At 35.1% G+C, this 17,194-nt stretch overlaps 1 protein-coding gene across 6 annotated transcripts in view; it reads left to right on the forward strand.

Annotated features, from left to right (window-relative positions):
* Znf385b (zinc finger protein 385B) overlaps positions 1-17,194 on the forward strand; it is a 387,916-nt gene that overhangs the window by 320,788 nt on the left and 49,934 nt on the right. For all 6 annotated transcript variants that reach the window (XM_048345153.1, XM_048345159.1, XM_048345158.1 and 3 more), the window contains one exon: positions 979-1,089. In XM_048345153.1, the coding sequence (XP_048201110.1) occupies positions 979-1,089 (111 nt within the window). The remainder of the gene's footprint in view (positions 1-978; positions 1,090-17,194) is intronic.

The following is a 17,194-nucleotide window of genomic DNA, read 5'->3' on the forward strand; positions in this document are numbered from 1 at the left end:
AGTCTCTTTTATATGCTCTGTAGATAGAAAGTATCTTTCTCTGTTGTAATGGCTCTGTGACATATTTTTCTGTGGATAAGTACTTTCATCACCTCTATTTCTTTGAATATACACAATACATGAAAGCCAAAGGGGAAGAAGTCAGAGGCTATAAGACAAAACTTTACTTGATCAATATTTAAACAAGGGTTGCATATTAATCAATCTCTTATAAAACATTTGAATGTTCAATTGTGACATGAATTTCCAGTAGAGTGAATTTCAGTCAATAGTACATGAAAGTTAATGAATTATTTTAAAATAAAGATTCACATTTTCTGTGCTTCTGTCAGAGCCTGACATTTATGACTTTGCCATAAATCAAGAATCAAGAAGTTGAATGTATCTGTAATAGCTATTGCTGAGGTCATTTGAGAGCATCTTAAGTTTTATTACCTCCTACAGGGAAAATATTAATAGCTTTCATTTTCTTGTATGATTCTTTAAGGTTTATCAGGCTCTTTCTATGAATATCAGATTTCTTGAGATGTGTTGATTTTTGTGTTACAATTTCAAAAAACAATTCTTTTATTATTTGTTTTGTCCATAATTCCAAGAAACGTGAGCATTAGAATAAGATTCTTTTTATCCTCATTTGGGAAGTAAAAGTCAAAACTATCAGGAATAATATAGCAACTATTATTTGTTATTTGTTCACAGTACTATCTGTCATTTAAAGATATAAATTGAGGGCTGGGAATATAGCCTAGTGGCAAGAGTGCTTGACTCCATATACATGTAGCCCTGGGTTCGATTCACCAGCGCCACATATATAGAAAAACAGCCAGAAGTGGCGCTGTGGCTCAAGTGGCAGAGTGCTAGCCTTGAGCAAAGAGAAGCCAGGGACAGTGCTCAGGCCTGAGTCCAAGGCCCAGGACTGGCAAAAAATAAAAATAAAAAAAGATATAAATTGACTATTTCTTATTATTTGCTCTTCAGATGGATCCTGTGCAAAAAGCAGTTATTAACCACACATTTGGAGTATCCATTCCCCCAAAGAAGAAACAAGTTATTTCTTGTAATGTCTGTCAGCTCCGCTTTAACTCTGATGTGAGTATCACCTTTGCAAGTTTGTCAAGCTGTAGGTCTGATTGCTGTGAACAGGTATATCTCTTCATAATTGCATTTTCTCGGGAACTCCTTACCATTCCTGTTGGCAACCCATTCATTTCCACTTGTCAGATTTACAAACAATTTTGGTTTATTCTTAAAACACAAACATATAGAGGAAATGATTGGCATCAGAAATTAAGAATGTTTCTGTATGTTTAGTCTCCCTTGTACTGCTTACACATATTCTCACTAATTATCTTTGCTTGTCAAAAATACATGAATAGCAAAAGATTGAAAAAATTGCAATGAATGATGAAGGAAACTATTGTTATTATTTTTATGTGAAGTGTCACATTTTGTGTGTGTGTTAAATCATGTTAAATACTCTAGAGAACAATTTACCATGAGATTTATATTTTCACAGATCGAAGAGGTGCAGGAAAGCTTCATAAATTATTTTATCTACTCAGCAGAACCAACCTGCTGAAAAAAGATAACATGGAAAGGGTAAAAGTCTATCTCTTATGAAAGTAGATTTTAAAACATATAAATAAAAGAATAAAGCAAATAATAAAAGAATATTTGTAATAGCCAATGATCAGATAAAACCAACTATCAATACAAATCTCAGCAGTACACTACACATTACATGCATTATTTCCTGAGCTATTCGACCCCACAAACCATTTTACGAAGTACATGATGTTACAAGATTAATGTTTATTTTGAGGTACCAAAGTTGTATATATCCCTCTTCATATATACTATTAAATAATGCTTTGATAATTCTGCATAGTAAACAAAGCATTTGCAGTGCCTACTATGTTAATTCATATCTGTAATGTCCATATTTGAGAGGCTGAGGGAGAAGAAATTTTGAATGGGTTGTCAGCCTGGCCTACATAATGAGACCCTGTCTCAAAAAATAAAATTATAGTAATTCGAGGAAAAAGAAATATTTATCTTATTTTTTTTGACAGTCCTGGAGCTTGGACTCAGGGCCTGAGCACTGACTTTGCTCAAGATTAGCACCTTACCTCTTGAGCCAAAGCACCACTTCCAGATTTTTCTGTTTATGTGGTGCTGAGGAGTCTGATCCAAGGCTTTATGCATGCTAGGCAAGCACTCTACTGCTAAGCCACATTCCCAGCAGAAATATATATCTTGAGTTATAAAACTATATTTATTGCAATTTGTTTTATAAAGATCTAGTGAATTTTTAGTTTCTGATAAAATTCCAAACTCAGTAATATAACACTATCTGAACAAAGAAAGTATGATTTGTTTATTCAAAATAGCAGCATTGTTAAGATATCAATTCTCTTCAAACCAAAGGCCCACCTGAATCCCTACCAAACTCTCAAGACCTTTTTTAAGATGATACACTGTTTTGCAAATATACATAAAAAAGAATATCTCTGCCATAGACAAGTATTTTTGCATATACATTTTGAATACTTAACATTTCCTGATTTTAATACTTCATGACCAATAGACATTGGAAAACCATGTTCCATTCGTTCCTTCTTTCCCTAATTATTTATAAGTTTACTATTTTGCATATGTTTCCAGAATTTGTTTTTGTAAATGTAACTAAATATGAATGTATATTCTTATTTCCTCCCCTTTATGCATACAGGGTAGAATAGTATTAACACTTTACTTTTACTTTTGCCTAACAATATTTATTGGAGAATTTACTCTCTCCAAGCATAGAGGGCTTTTTTACTTTTTCCCCCCTCCCCAAATAAATATAGTAGATAAAGATGCCTATATCCTAAGCTGTTAAGATTACCTTACATTGCAAAAGGTACCAGATAGAATCAAGAGATCTAATCCACTGACCCTAAAGTAAAAAGGTTTCCTGGTACTATGGGGACAATGTAATTAAAATTCTTTTTCCAAAGAAGAGAAAGGCAGAGAGGCAGTCAGGGTAATCTAGTGTAATAAAGATTTGACTGGCCATTTTTGGATTTATTAGTTTAAAAAAAAAAAAAAGGAGCCACCAGTTAAGGAATTTGGGCAACTTCTAGAAGATGGAAAAGCCAAGAAATCAGTTTTGCCTTTGAGTCTCCAGAGGGAAATCAATCCTGCTAACTCTGATTATAGCCAACTGAGACCTCATGTCAGACTAAAATTAGTGTTGTTTTAAGTATATGATAATTTTCTTGGAAAGTAATAGTGAACTAATATATGAATCTAATATCTGTGTGCCTCATAGATTATTTACCTAGGACCAATTGGTGGACATTTAGGTCATTTACCCTTTTATTTGGTCTTTCATAAATTTTGTTAGTCAATAAATGATAGAGGTAGATCATAAATCTGTGTATCCTCAAAATTGGCATCTCTTGTTATAAGATGTGTCACAAATAATTTCACTCATGTTCTGGGTATGTATTGAGTTACTCTTATAAATGCTTTGCTAGTCTTCAAAGTCCAACAGTAACTTTTGCTAGCAGCAGTACCTATGGTTTGTCCTATGAAGAAACCTTTCTCAAATATGTTCCATATTTGCTAATGGACAATAAACTTCTAAAATGGACAGGATGCTCTAAAATGATCATGACATTTGAGAGAACCATTGCTTATCTATGAAAACAAATAATTTCCATGGTATCAATGTTACCAGAATGAGATGTATATGTGTATGTGTCACAGATGGAACAGTTAAGACCCAGAAAGATAGCATAATTGTTTTAAATTTTATATCCCCAATTTCATAGGAGTAGGGACAAGAATTTTCTTTCTGTGAGCTAGAATTTCTGTGGGTATAGATTTACCTTTGGCTTGGGCTCTAATCAGTGTCAGCCATTTTGTTAGTGTATAATGACAGAGACAAGGACAAATGAGAACACATAGCATATGACCACCAACTTTTTCGTCACTTCTCAACATGTCCATGATAATAAAGAAAGAAATTAAGTTTCTGAGTCATGCTTAGGTTTAGGCAGCAAAGCCATAGCCTGGGTGGCAGATTCACAATTGTGACATATACATGTACTTGGTGTTTAGTAATTGTGCTATAATCTGCATAACTGAGCTCTGAATCTGAGCATTTTTTATTTTGGGAAGAGTTTATTATTTTATAATTACCCTATTTACATTTTAATGCAAGAATTAAGAGGATGCTCATCCTTATTTTCTTTAATAACATTTCTAAATCAGCCTGAGACTGAATTGGCTTCACTCTTCGGTATAGAAAATATGTTTATTGAGAAATCTGGAAGGCAAATTTGCACAGTAAACAGACTGCATTTTGCACTTCTCCATTGCCACATAAAACTATCACAGTAGGCCTCATGCATCAAAATTCAATGCGACCTACTTAACCTGTTCTATAGCCCACTTTGTCCAGCTTTGTTAATCTCAGTTGAACTCCACTGCTGGAAAGTAAAAGGCGATAGCTTTATTTACACAATGCAGTGTTATGTAAATGAGGAAGCATTAATCATCAATATTTCCCAAATGAACCTTTGTAAATTAACACTATTAACTTCGCCAGGAGCAGGCAAAAGAATAATATACTTTACAACAGAGACCTAGAAATTTGCACAAATGTGTGCAGATCCTCATCTCTGCTTTTTTCTTGACTACCTTTTTCCTTAACATGGTCTAACTAGAAGAATGAGGTTGCCCTGAGCCTGCCATTCCTTTATTCTCTGATGAATGAGGGCACTGAAGCTGCAGTATAGTCACAAACTGATAAACCTAAACCTTCACTTTTTAGCTGGGAAGTGCTATTTCCAGAGTTAAGCCTAGCTAGAGAAGCTAGTAAACATACACTCCAAAATTTTTTAAGGTTAGAATATTTTCCTTTTTGACTAGGTTGAGAATTAGCAAGTAGCAAATAATTTCTAATTTACACATGAATTCCCTGGAGAATAGTAGTGGAAAGTTGAAAGAAAGTGGAGTCTTCTGGAAAAGCAAGGAAACTTGATTTTCTTAAATATTTAAAAATAGAGATATACCTCAGAACACAGTTTTTAAAACACTCTAATCTTTGACTAGGCCCTTTATGCTTTATATGCAAATTGATATGAGAGCATAGGAATCTCTTTAATCAAGTTTTACGTACTCTAATTCAAGAAATGGCTCTAAATTGTTGGAATGTAGCATTAGTTGATTGGCATGAGATAGTGTTTCTAATGTCAACTTCTTTACTCATTTGAAACTAACATATCTGACTTATAAAATGTAGTGTCCTCATGACAAACATTATAAACTTTGAATCACATTGTAGTTTTCTGTTACTTTATCATACTACTCAGTTTGTGATTTTTGTAAATATTGTTCTTTATCTTTGATTTCATCCCTCCATCTCTCATTTTAACCTCTTACCTTTTTGGTATATTTATTCATGCCTGAAGATATAAGAGATGACCTTGTGCCATTTACTTGGCTTACATGAAAATGAACAAGAAGTTAAGAGTTTGCTATGAAGTTGAAATGATAAAATAACTGGAGTTTAAAACTCAGTCAACACTGCCAAAACAAATCAATTCCCATGAATGTATTTAGTTTACAATTGATAATTCCACAGTGCTACCTCACTCTGTATTTTTTACTTTTGTCATTTTACCAGCTTTCATTTAGATCAAGGTCATTAGGTTATTTCCTCCTAGGTGTTTCTACCTATTCCCTTCTTTTGGTTTTTACATTATTCCCACTTCCTGACTTAATTTGTTTATCTTAATTTTATTTTGAGCCAAGATCTCACTATTTGCCCAAACTTGCTATGTAGAGAAGTTAAGCCTTTGATCTTGCCATCCTCATATCTGTGCCTCTCTAGCAGGTGGGATTATAGCTGTGCATCACCATGCCTGACCGCAGTTTGTTTCTTTAGCAGTTAAAATATAATATATTGTGAACCCCCATCTGTTTTGCATAAACAAACTACTCAGGTCCACGACTATATGCCATTTAAGAAGTTTTAGTGCTCTCAGTTGTAGGTCCCCTGGCATTCACTATCAGCTAGCAGAGACCTCAAAAAAAATCAGGGAAGATTATAGGTAGAAAGCTATAACTTTGAATTTCACATGAAGTCCCTTTCCCTATGGTGTTGGCTGTTACTCTCTTTCCTTTGGCCTTAGGCCTAACTGTATCCATCCCCTCCACCAGTTGCCATGTGGCAGCTAGTCCCTGTGGCAGCTGTCCTTCTCCAAGAATCAGAGTAGCCAGGAAATAGAATCCTCTTAGACATCACCTTTGACAAATCTCTTGCAGCAAAAGCCCTAGAGGCACCTGCTTGAGTTCTGTAAGGGATCCAGCTTTTGTTAATCATTATGCAACTTTCTTGTCAGGGAGGCTGTTGACTACCCTAAGCTGCCTTTTAAGTGTAGAAAATTTGTTCTTGTGTCAGTGTTTCTCTTTCCCATGTTCTCTTCAATACTATACACTCCTCTTTCCGTTGCTTCTGCTCAGTCTTCTCCCTCCCCAACCTCCTCAACATTTCTTTATTTTTGCAGCACAAAAAATCACAATTACATTACTTTAATCTTTTTTCACACTTATCTAATAAATTAGACAAATAATTTGATTTTTTGCTTTAAATTTAGGAGTATTTCACTTGAAAAGGCTTCTAGAAGTTTAAAGAGAAAACACTAAGTAGGGCTCTAGCTAACAGTGTTTTAAAAATTAAATTCATCTTATACTTCCTGAATTTAATTTTAATTTTAATTTAATGGTAGTTTACCCTTACTGTATGTCAGAAACAATTTTGAGCATTCGTCTTTCAATATTTGACCCTCCTCACAAAACCAGTCATATGTAGCCAACAAATATGGACATGTCTCCCTCACATCCTATCACTGCCAGCCATCTACATACATTGCTACATCTCTTGAGAACCCTTGGGTCCATAGACCCTGTTTCCTGTTAACTTTATGGGATCACACAGGAATTTCATGCATCGACTCTCTGGATCTGGTGATCTATATCCATGGATTCATGGCTTAGTCAGAATTTTTTTTTGGAAGGGAGAGAAATGTATGCATCCCTATTGAATACACAGTCTATATTTCTTGACATTTTCTATACAACACAGTATAACTTGTTATTTGCTTAAAAGTTACATTTTATTAGGGATTATGAATACTCTAGAGATGATTTAAGCATTCTGGAACTACATATATAAATTACATGCAGTATTGTGCCATTTTATATAAGGCACTTCTATAACATGCACAAATTTTGGTATCCAAGGGTAGTTCTGCAACAGATCTCTCATGGATATTGAGGAATGATTGTATTTATAGTCATGCATGTTCTCTCTCTCTCTCTCTCTCTCTCTCTCTCTGTGTGTGTGTGTGTGTGTGTGTGTGTGTGTGTGTGTGTGTGGTTTGAGAGCACTAGTGCCTATAAGTTCTAGCTGTGCTCATGTGGTATTCTATTCATAAACAAAAGACATCCTGGGGGGCTGGGGATATAGCCTAGTGGCAAGAGTGCCTGCCTCGGATACACGAGGCCCTAGGTTCGATTCCCCAGCACCACATATATAGAAAACGGCCAGAAGCGGCGCTGTGGCTCAAGTGGCAGAGTGCTAGCCTTGAGCGGGAAGAAGCCAGGGACAGTGCTCAGGCCCTGAGTCCAAGGCCCAGGACTGGCCAAAAAAAAAAAAAAAAAAAAAGACATCCTGGAAATTAGTCCTTGGTGAAAAATGAGTTTATGATAATGAAGTTTTAGAGTAGGTCACACCTAAGTTGAACTACGTAGCAGATGATTAAAGAGCTACCATAGGAATAATTTCATTGTTGGAATGGAAACTAAGAAGCTTGTTTGAAAGGTTATATCTTCTCTTAAGCAGTATATAGTTTTAGACATACTAATAGCATTGTTTAAAAACTCAACTGTTTGTGTCAAGGAAAATGTCATAGTCCTTAAAAATAGAAGCATAAAAATAATAGCATCGAATGGAAATCTAAAAACTGCAAGCCAGATTTTGTCAAACATTTTACATTTTCCCCACAAATATAACTATTTATATCAATGCTTAGGTTTGAAGGGTAGTGAAGCAGATAGGAGGTTATTAAAAGCATACATCTCCAGAGCTTAAGAAGATAATTCTCTGTTTCTCAGACAAAGATGACAAAATGATGAACATTTTTGCTTCAACATGACAGAACTACAGCATGATCACATAGAACATATTCTGCCAAAATGTTTATTCAACTGCTGATATTTAACAAGCCTCTTAAGTGGTAGTCATCCTTTCTTTGAAGCATCTAGTAGTTACTTATTTAATTTTAAAAACATCTTACTTCCTTTCTCTGCATTACCTTATTTAAAATTGATATTTGGATAATTCAGCACTGACTTTATATTCATCACTGAAGGGAAGAGAAAAGTAGGTTAAGGTGAAGTTTTTTTTTTAAAGAATTATAACTTTAAAGGCTTATAAGCCACGATATTTAACTAATGAGGAAATTAAACAATATATGTAATTCAAATTTTTCTGGCTTTAAACACATACAGGTATTACATGACTTGTTACTTTTAGCTCTTTTTATAGTTTCAGTGCTATTCAAAATCGGATGAGCAGCCTAATATGATAGTATGAAGAAAATCATTAACTGTCTACAATTTACAGTTGCTGCTTGGAGCTTTGGTAAACTTTCATAGTATCTGGTTTGTTTAACCAAATGATAAGACCCTTAAAAAAAATAGTGCTGGGTGCTAGTGGCTCACGACTCTAATCCTAGCTACTCAGGAGGCTCAGATCTGAGGATCAGAAGCCAGCCCAAGCAGAAAAGTCTGGTCAGAAAAGACTGTGAGACTCATCTCCAATTAACCACCCTAAAACTGGAAATGGAGCTGTATCTTGAAGTGATAGAACAAAGCTCAAGAACAGCACCCAAGCGCTGAGTTCAAGCACCATGACCAACAAAATAATATTACTAAGTGCAATTGCTGGGGGTTAGTGGCTCAAGCCTATAGTCCTAGCTACTCAGGGACATGGGATCTGAAGATTGTGGTTCAAAACTAATTGCATGAGATCCTTATCTTTAAAACTATAACAACAACAACAACAACAACAAAGCTGGAAGTAAAACTGTGGTTCAAGTGGTAGAGTGCAAACCTTGAGCTAAAAAGAGCTCATGGACAAGGTTTTCCAACATGAGATCAAGAGCAGGTAGAAGTTATGGATTCAACACCTGTAGGTTTCTAAAATGATTAATAAGTATTTTGAAGTTTATATTCAGGCTTTCTTTAGGACATATTTAGTTTCTCATAGCTTATCTTTTGTATACTTCAGGAGGTCTCAACTTTTACAATGAGAAACAAAGTGTCATTTATGTAAAATGAAAAAAAAGAAGCTAGATGAATAACATTTAACTTGTCTATTCCGCTACTTTAAATGGTTGCCTTAGTGTAGTCCAGCATATTCTGCAAAAGAAGTACCTTTTAGCTACTTTCATCTCTCAACCATCTCTGTACATAAAGTGAGGGCATTTTTCCCTGGAGGCCAGAGAACTGTAAATGTGGAGGCATCAACGGTTAAGAGAGTTCTTTAGGAAAATCTTACTGGATAGAAGAAGAGTTCGAATATGTATCCTATGGTGAGAAGACAGAAGGAAGAAACATATGGGAAAGTATTACTTTAATCAATTTTAAAGTTCTAAGACTATTGGCAAAATAGTGGTAACCAGATAATGATGCATTACCAAGGTGAGTAAAACAGCACACTTGGCTATAAGTAGGAGAAAAAAAAACAAACTTCAAAATAGTTACTGCTTCAAAAGGAAGAGTTGAGAAGACAAAACCCTCCTAGAACTAGCTGGTGAGGACAAACCTACCCTGCTTAGCACTACAGTGTCAACTTTAAACTAATGTAAATTTAGAAAAAGAGAGAACACTTGAGCTGAAATAATCACAAGTAGAAAGTCAAAAAGATACAAATGCACAATTTACCTGAATTCTAAATTGTATCAGAGATGTAACCTTTATTTGCTCCTTTGTTCTTTGGTTCTTAAAGCATTTTACAGCTTTAAAAGAACACAACTTAACAATTTCAATGATATTAGTCAATCACTAAAATATTTCATATGTGGCATAAAGTTGACATTTGCCAAAGGAGAGCACTACACCTCATGGTACTAAATTGTTCTTAAATTTAAACACAAAAATTCCAAATATACATACAATCCAAAAAGCCAAATAGGTTTTCACTCACCTGTGGAATCTATACCTACAATGATGAAGAGGAAGAAGAGGATGACGGGACCTGTATGTAAAAGGGAGACTGGTGCAAGGATTGGTGTAAGAGGGAGGGGGGAAATGGAACACTGATAGGTAAAGAGGGAAGAAGTACATTAGGATTGTGTGTGTGTGAGTGTGTCAGTGTGTGTGTGTAAATTGCATAATGAAACCTACCAGTGTTTGAAAACTGGGCAGGGGAAAGAAAAAGAGGCGGTATAAGAATATAATAGGAGAGGAGAACTTGCTCCAAGTACACTATGTGCATCTATGGAATTATAATGGAACCCTGTTGTGCTATTAATGCATGCTAACTAAAGAACCTAATTAAATTTTTAAAAAGATCTTCAAAATTTAACATATATTTCATAGTTTTTACATCAACCTCATTGGACCTGAAGTGTAATGTTCCCCTATAAAAATTTACAAGGAAAATTATTTTATTTTTATTTTTTTGCTGAGTTCAAGCTTGGACTCAGAGGCTAAGCATTGTCCCTGGCTTCCTTTTTCCTCAAAGCTAGCACTCTACAACTTGAGCCACAGTGCCACTTCCGGCTTTTTCTGTTTATGTGGCGCTGAGGAATCGAGCCCAGGGCTTCATGGATGCAAGGTGAACACTCTACCACTAAGCCATATTCCTAGCCCCTACAAGGAAAATTAAATAAATTGAAATAAAATAAGTTGAAATATATGAAAATTTGTTTCTGTTTAAAATCATTATGCTGACATTTGCATATTTCAAATCACCTACTGAAATGACAGAATATGAGTAGCTAGCACAGGGTTTGCCAACTTGACAGTACTTGAAACAACCTTGAATAAATTGAACCATAGGAATTTGCTCTACGAATGGATAGGTCTAGAGGAATCAGTGCAAGCTTGAGTTTCATTTGTCTAATTGCAAGTTTTCCATATTAACTCCCATATATGTATGTATATGTATGTATTTATATACATATATGTATTTAATTTAGTATATATGTTTTAAGTAAATAGGTAATACCTATACATGTGCACATGTGTGTGTACATACACAAAATTAAAACATTATTCTAACCATGGCATCTCATAAAAATTTGGATCAACAAAATATTTTTTTCAAGGAGGAATAGTATGTAATTCTAGTTTAGAATTGCCAGCATGTAATGAACAATTTTTTAAAAGGCTAGTTTTTAATCTGTTTTATTATTATCTGCAGGTAGTGCAAACCTTTACTTTCAAAGCCTGTGATACACCCTCCCACATCCTCACATTTAGGATACAATTAATGATTGGTGTTTAATTAATAGCAAATCAAATTCTGCTTTAAATACATGCCACAAATTAGCGTGAGACATACATACTGTTGATTTAGATTCATTCACCAGTTTCCTTCTTGATTTTGATTATAGCCACCAAATGTTCTCTGAACAGCTTTAATTATCCTAAACCTTGAGCTCAGTGTGGTTGTATGGGTTTTGCTCTGGAAAAATAATATCATTCTATATTATAAGAGATTCCTATAGAGTTCTTATATAAGATTTCTCATACCATGAGTTTAATTTTTGTTTTTCCTTATGTTATTTTGGAGAAAGGGAAAAATTTATACTCACCTAAGGAGTAGGGTATTTGCTGTAGTTTTGTAACTGAAATTAGTTAATGCAACAAAATGCCTTAAATACATTTTAAACTATCTTTAGTTTTAAAAATACTAATAATTTCCTTTTGTAATTTAATTTACATATTTACATGCATGTCCATAGAAGAAGATGTTAAGTAATATCTGTAAACATTTGGAGAAATGATAAATGTCTGTATTTACAAAAATTCCGGAAGAGAATTGGTCAGTTTGCAGATGTACATTTAAGAATAAAAATGTGAATGTCTTTCCAAGCTAGCTTTTAAGAGGCCTACACATTGAACTCTTTTTGCATAAGTTTACATTTTTATAAATTCAAGAGATTATTAAATTGGATTACATTAATTAGGGACCATTTAGGTATACATAAATTGGCCCAAATTATTTCTTCAAAGAATACAAATGAATTTGAAGTACAGAAATTTAGGACACCAGCAGAAACTACTCTTCAAGCATACTTAAGCATTCTAAGAGTTCCTATCTTAACACAGGCAAAAATATAACTTAAAATCTCACATATTCTTAACAAATCACTTATTTCTGGTAGATAACATCATAGACATATAAGTTTTCTTCAAAAATGTACCACCTTTTAGAGTTTTTCTTAACTTCATTAGTCCCTTTACCCAAATTAGTCACATTAATGTGATTTCTCTGAAATTGCAAGTGTCAGTGATTTGGTATTATCTAATACTATTCTCTATTTGCAAGAAAATTAAAATTGCATGACTTGGTTTACATTTCTTTGAGAATCTTTAAGGTCAAATATTTAACCCAGATAATACTTGGATTCATATTTTAGGCTAAAAAAATATTATTTTGAGGTCTGTATCTTCTATATTGATTAAATTTGGTAAATTATCAACAAATCACTGATTAATTAGTCTGACCTGAGACTTCTTTTTCCTCCCTTCCCTTCCCTTCTCTTCCTCCTCTCTCCTCCCCTCCCCTCCCCTTCTTTTTCCCTCCCCTCCCTTTCCCTTCTCTCCTCTTCTTTTCTTCCCCTCTCTTTCCCTTCCCTCCCTTCCCTCTCTTCCCCTGCCCCCCCTTTCTTCTCTTTTTCTGCTCATTGGGCTTGAATTCAGAGCCTATTCACTGTCCCTGAACTTTTTTGCTCTACCACTTTGAGCCACAGCTCTACTCCAGGTTTTTTGGAGGCTAATTGGAGATAAAGCCTCATAGACTTTTCTGCCCTGTCTAGCTTTAGCCTCTCTTGAGTAGTCAGGGTTACAGGTGTGAGCCACCACTGCCCCATGGGAGACTATCTTGATATACAGTTATGGAAACAATTTTATACAGTTGTTTTTTTCAATAAATAAGTAGTTTTTTGTTATCTATCCAATCATCCTTCACAGATTTGTCACATAACCAGGTTCTCCCAAATCATCTCAATGACTTATTTCAGCTTACTATTTCCAGGCATAGTTTTACAGACATTGTGATCACATGTGATAAGTTGGTATATGTGGCTTTGTTTTTGACAATAATGAATGGTAATGACAGTGATGATGATGATGTGTATGTTTGTGTGTGTGAGAAAGAGGGGGAGAGGGAGGGAGGGAGGAAGAGAGAGAGAGAGAAAGAGAGAGAGAGAGAGAGAGAGAGAGAGAGAGAGAGAGAGAGAGAGCTTGGTCCAGGCAGAAACTCAAGATAGTAGGAGGTACTCTTAATTTTACACATAGACATTCATGATATCAGAATATCAGAATATTCACTGTTAGTCACCTAGCATCTTCAGAATTCTTATTCCTATCCAGTTATGTTCATCTCTAAACTGATCCTTGCCTCTTGACATACTCCAGTCATAGTGTGTTGTTTTCATGTCCCCAAATTTGCCAAGTGACTTCTGGCCTTCCTTTGTTGGATCTAGTTCATACTCTTTTTTGAAGTCTCACTTTGCTCTTTTTCTTCCTTAGAGTAATTTTCTAAACTCCATAGAACAAATGAACCTCACTCCCACCTCACTCCCATAATTTTGTATGGTTAAAGAAACTTTATGAAATGTATTATACTAGTACAGATATATTTTTGTGATTGTTTAATATCTGTTACATATGCATACACACACACACATGAACACACACGGATGTTGTCATTCCATTCTGTTCCAATCACAGAAGCTGTTTAGTCCATTCTGTCTTCTTGGTGCCTAGAACGGTGAGGGAATTGAATGAATGAATGAATGATCCTGGAAGGGATCATTACAACACTCTTAAGTACTGAATGAGACCTACCAAATCTATTCTCTTAGTGAGAACTATCCTATATCACCTTAATTCATTCCTTGAACCAGTTTTCATTCCAAATCATTTTTCACCTGGGGGTACATTAGAATCCTCTGTTTTTTATTAATTTATTTATTCTCAAAGTGATGTACAGAGGGGTTACAGTTTCATATGTAAAGCAGTGAATACATTTCTTATCCAACTTGTTACTTCCTCCCTCATTTTTCTCCCTTCTCCCCTCCACACTTCCCTCCCCCCACGAGTTGTACAGTTTGTTTACAGCATATAGTTTAAAAGTATACTGTTGCATTGGTTCATCTTTTATCTTTTGTCTCTCCATTTTGATGTTCCCCTTCCCTTCCCTAGTTCCAATAAACCTATATACAATAACCAGAGTATCAAAATCAGTAACAGTGACATCAGGGGTAAACCCTGGGGAAAAAAGACAAAAGAAAATGGCATAATGTCACATAGTACATTGAAAATAACAATGACAATAACAAACAACTTACTTATATAACTTGGAGTTCATTTCATTTAGCATGTGTTCATATGTACATAGCTATTGAGCTATTGTGATCTTCTGCTAGGACTATCCTAGATGTGTACTAATTATTACCAATGAGGGGAGCCATAGAGTCTCCGTTTCTTTGGGTCTGGCTCACCTCACTTAGTATGATTTTCTCCAAGTCCTTCCATTTCCTTACAATTCCCCTATGACCCAGCAGCCGCGCTTTTGAGCATCTACCCAAAAGATTACAAGCAAGACCACACTAAACCTAGAGAAGGGATAGAAAAACAGGACGTAAGATATCACAAGAAATGTACACACTGCCCTACTATGTAACTGTACCCTTTTTGCACAACACCTTGTAAAAAATTTGTGTTCAATTAATAAACAAATAAAAAAAGACCACACTAAAGCCAGCAGTACAATTATGTTCATCTCAGCACAATTTGCCATCGCTAAAATATGGAATATACCCCGATGCCCCTTAGTAGACGAATGGATCAAGAAAATTTGGTACATATACACAATGGAATTCTATGCCTCTATGAGAAAGAATGACATTGCCCTGTTCATAAGGAAAACTCTATTCTTTAATAGCTTTTTTTAATGGTCACAGACTTGAGACTTATCTCAGGGCCCCATGATGCAGTGGCTACTGTCCTAGTATTTTAATCCTTGGTTTGAATCCAATGTCTTCCATTTCTGGCTTTGTGATTGGGCAATAACAATTCTTCAGAATCTGTGTATACTCAGCCTAATAATACTTTCTTCACATGGTTTCATGAGGATGAAATTAGACACTACATGCAGAGTGCTTAGCACTGTGCCTGGTACATAGCAAACAATATATGGCAGCCATTTGTCACTATTTTTATTACTGAATTCATATTCATCTTTTGTCACTTGATCTTGTGTTTGCAACCTGTCTGGCTACTGTGGAGTATTTATAGCAGAGTATCGTTCAACTCTTTGAGGTACTAAGCAAAATTCTGTAATGCAACTGTAAAAAACAACATCTTTATTTTTTATAAACATTGCTACAACTACCTTTTTAGGGACTTGGGGGGAGGGGTGTAGTACTGTGGCTTTAAATCAGGGCCTCGTGCTCCTTGGGCTTGCTTGCTCACTTGTCTGGCACTTTACCACTAGAGCCCTACCTCTAGTCCTGCTTTATTTGCTGGTTATTTTGTAGCTGAAGTCTTCCAGACTTTTCTGTCAGACCTGGATTCAGAGTGCTTTTGTGGTTCTTAACCTACCAAGTAGCTAGGATTACAGGCATGAGCCACCAGCACTGCCTTACCACTCCACTTTTTCTACATCATTATCAATATGCTAGAATGTGACGAACTCATCTCATATTTTCCAGTTGCATAATGAAGCTACCTTGCATTTAAAGATAACTGTTTTGCTAGTTACTCACACTGTAGCTCCTCCTTGATAGTTATTTTCATTTTTTTTGAAATTATCACTTCCTGTGCTCTCTGTCTTCCTATTCCGTTGTCCATCATACCTTTTAATAGCTTTCTTTCTATAACATGTCCTGACTTCCCATTCTCATCCTGCTTGCTAAATATAGCTATTTTATCTAGGTTCTTTCTTCAAATTTTCTCCTTCCAGTGCTTAATTCCTCAGGAACCTCATCCATCTTCAAAGTTTCATCCATCATCTTGTCATGTGGTTACCACTCCAAATACTTTCCTCAACTACCAGTTGTATTTCCAATCATTTGTTGACCCTTCCAATAGTGTGCCAGAGAAGCAGCCTAAATAGAAAATGCCCAAAGCAAGATTCTCATGTTCCTCTACAAGATTTCTCTTGACTGGTTATTTGTTTTTGTCACTTTGCCTGACACTTGCATATGAAATTTCTAAAGCCAACTCAAATTAGTTTTCCTTCTACTATCCTCACTTTAACTTAGTTGTCAAGTAATAATGATTTGTCTTTACATTCAATTATTCCTTCATGCTTCCACATAATTGGTATTTATCAAATACCTCCCATGTTTTAGACATTGTGTTAAGTGCAGGAAATAGAGGGAAAAAAAATCATTGCAGATCCTTAGTGAAAGTTACTGTTCAGTGAGAGAAGGTAAACATCAATCAAATGGTTATATAAGTTATTTAATAAATTTTAAGTAGTGAGAAGTACTATAAAGAGAAAGATCTAGAAAGTTAGCTTGTGATTTAGACCAGGAGATGTTGGAGGGTTTCTTAAGGTATATTTGAAGGGTAGATAGGAATCAACTAAAAAAAGGGATAGTAATCCAGATATATATAAGAGTAAATAGTAATGATACAGGCACACTTACTCAGAAAACAACAAAGAAGAATCAGATGAAACCAAAGGTAGGAAAGGAGGGAATGGCCATATGGACATTGAATATGATTATTTTAGATTTTAAGCCAGTAACAGTGGAAGGTGTGGACTTTAGGAATGGAGACTTGTGCTACTTGAGACTACTGTTGAAACTACTACAGAGTCCAGGCAAAAGATGATGGATGCTTGGACCAGGATTGTGTGGGAGATAGGAAGAATTAACTTCACAGGAGAAAT

Source organism: Perognathus longimembris, chromosome 4, assembly GCF_023159225.1.
Source record: "Perognathus longimembris pacificus isolate PPM17 chromosome 4, ASM2315922v1, whole genome shotgun sequence".
Lineage (NCBI taxonomy): Eukaryota > Metazoa > Chordata > Mammalia > Rodentia > Heteromyidae > Perognathus > Perognathus longimembris.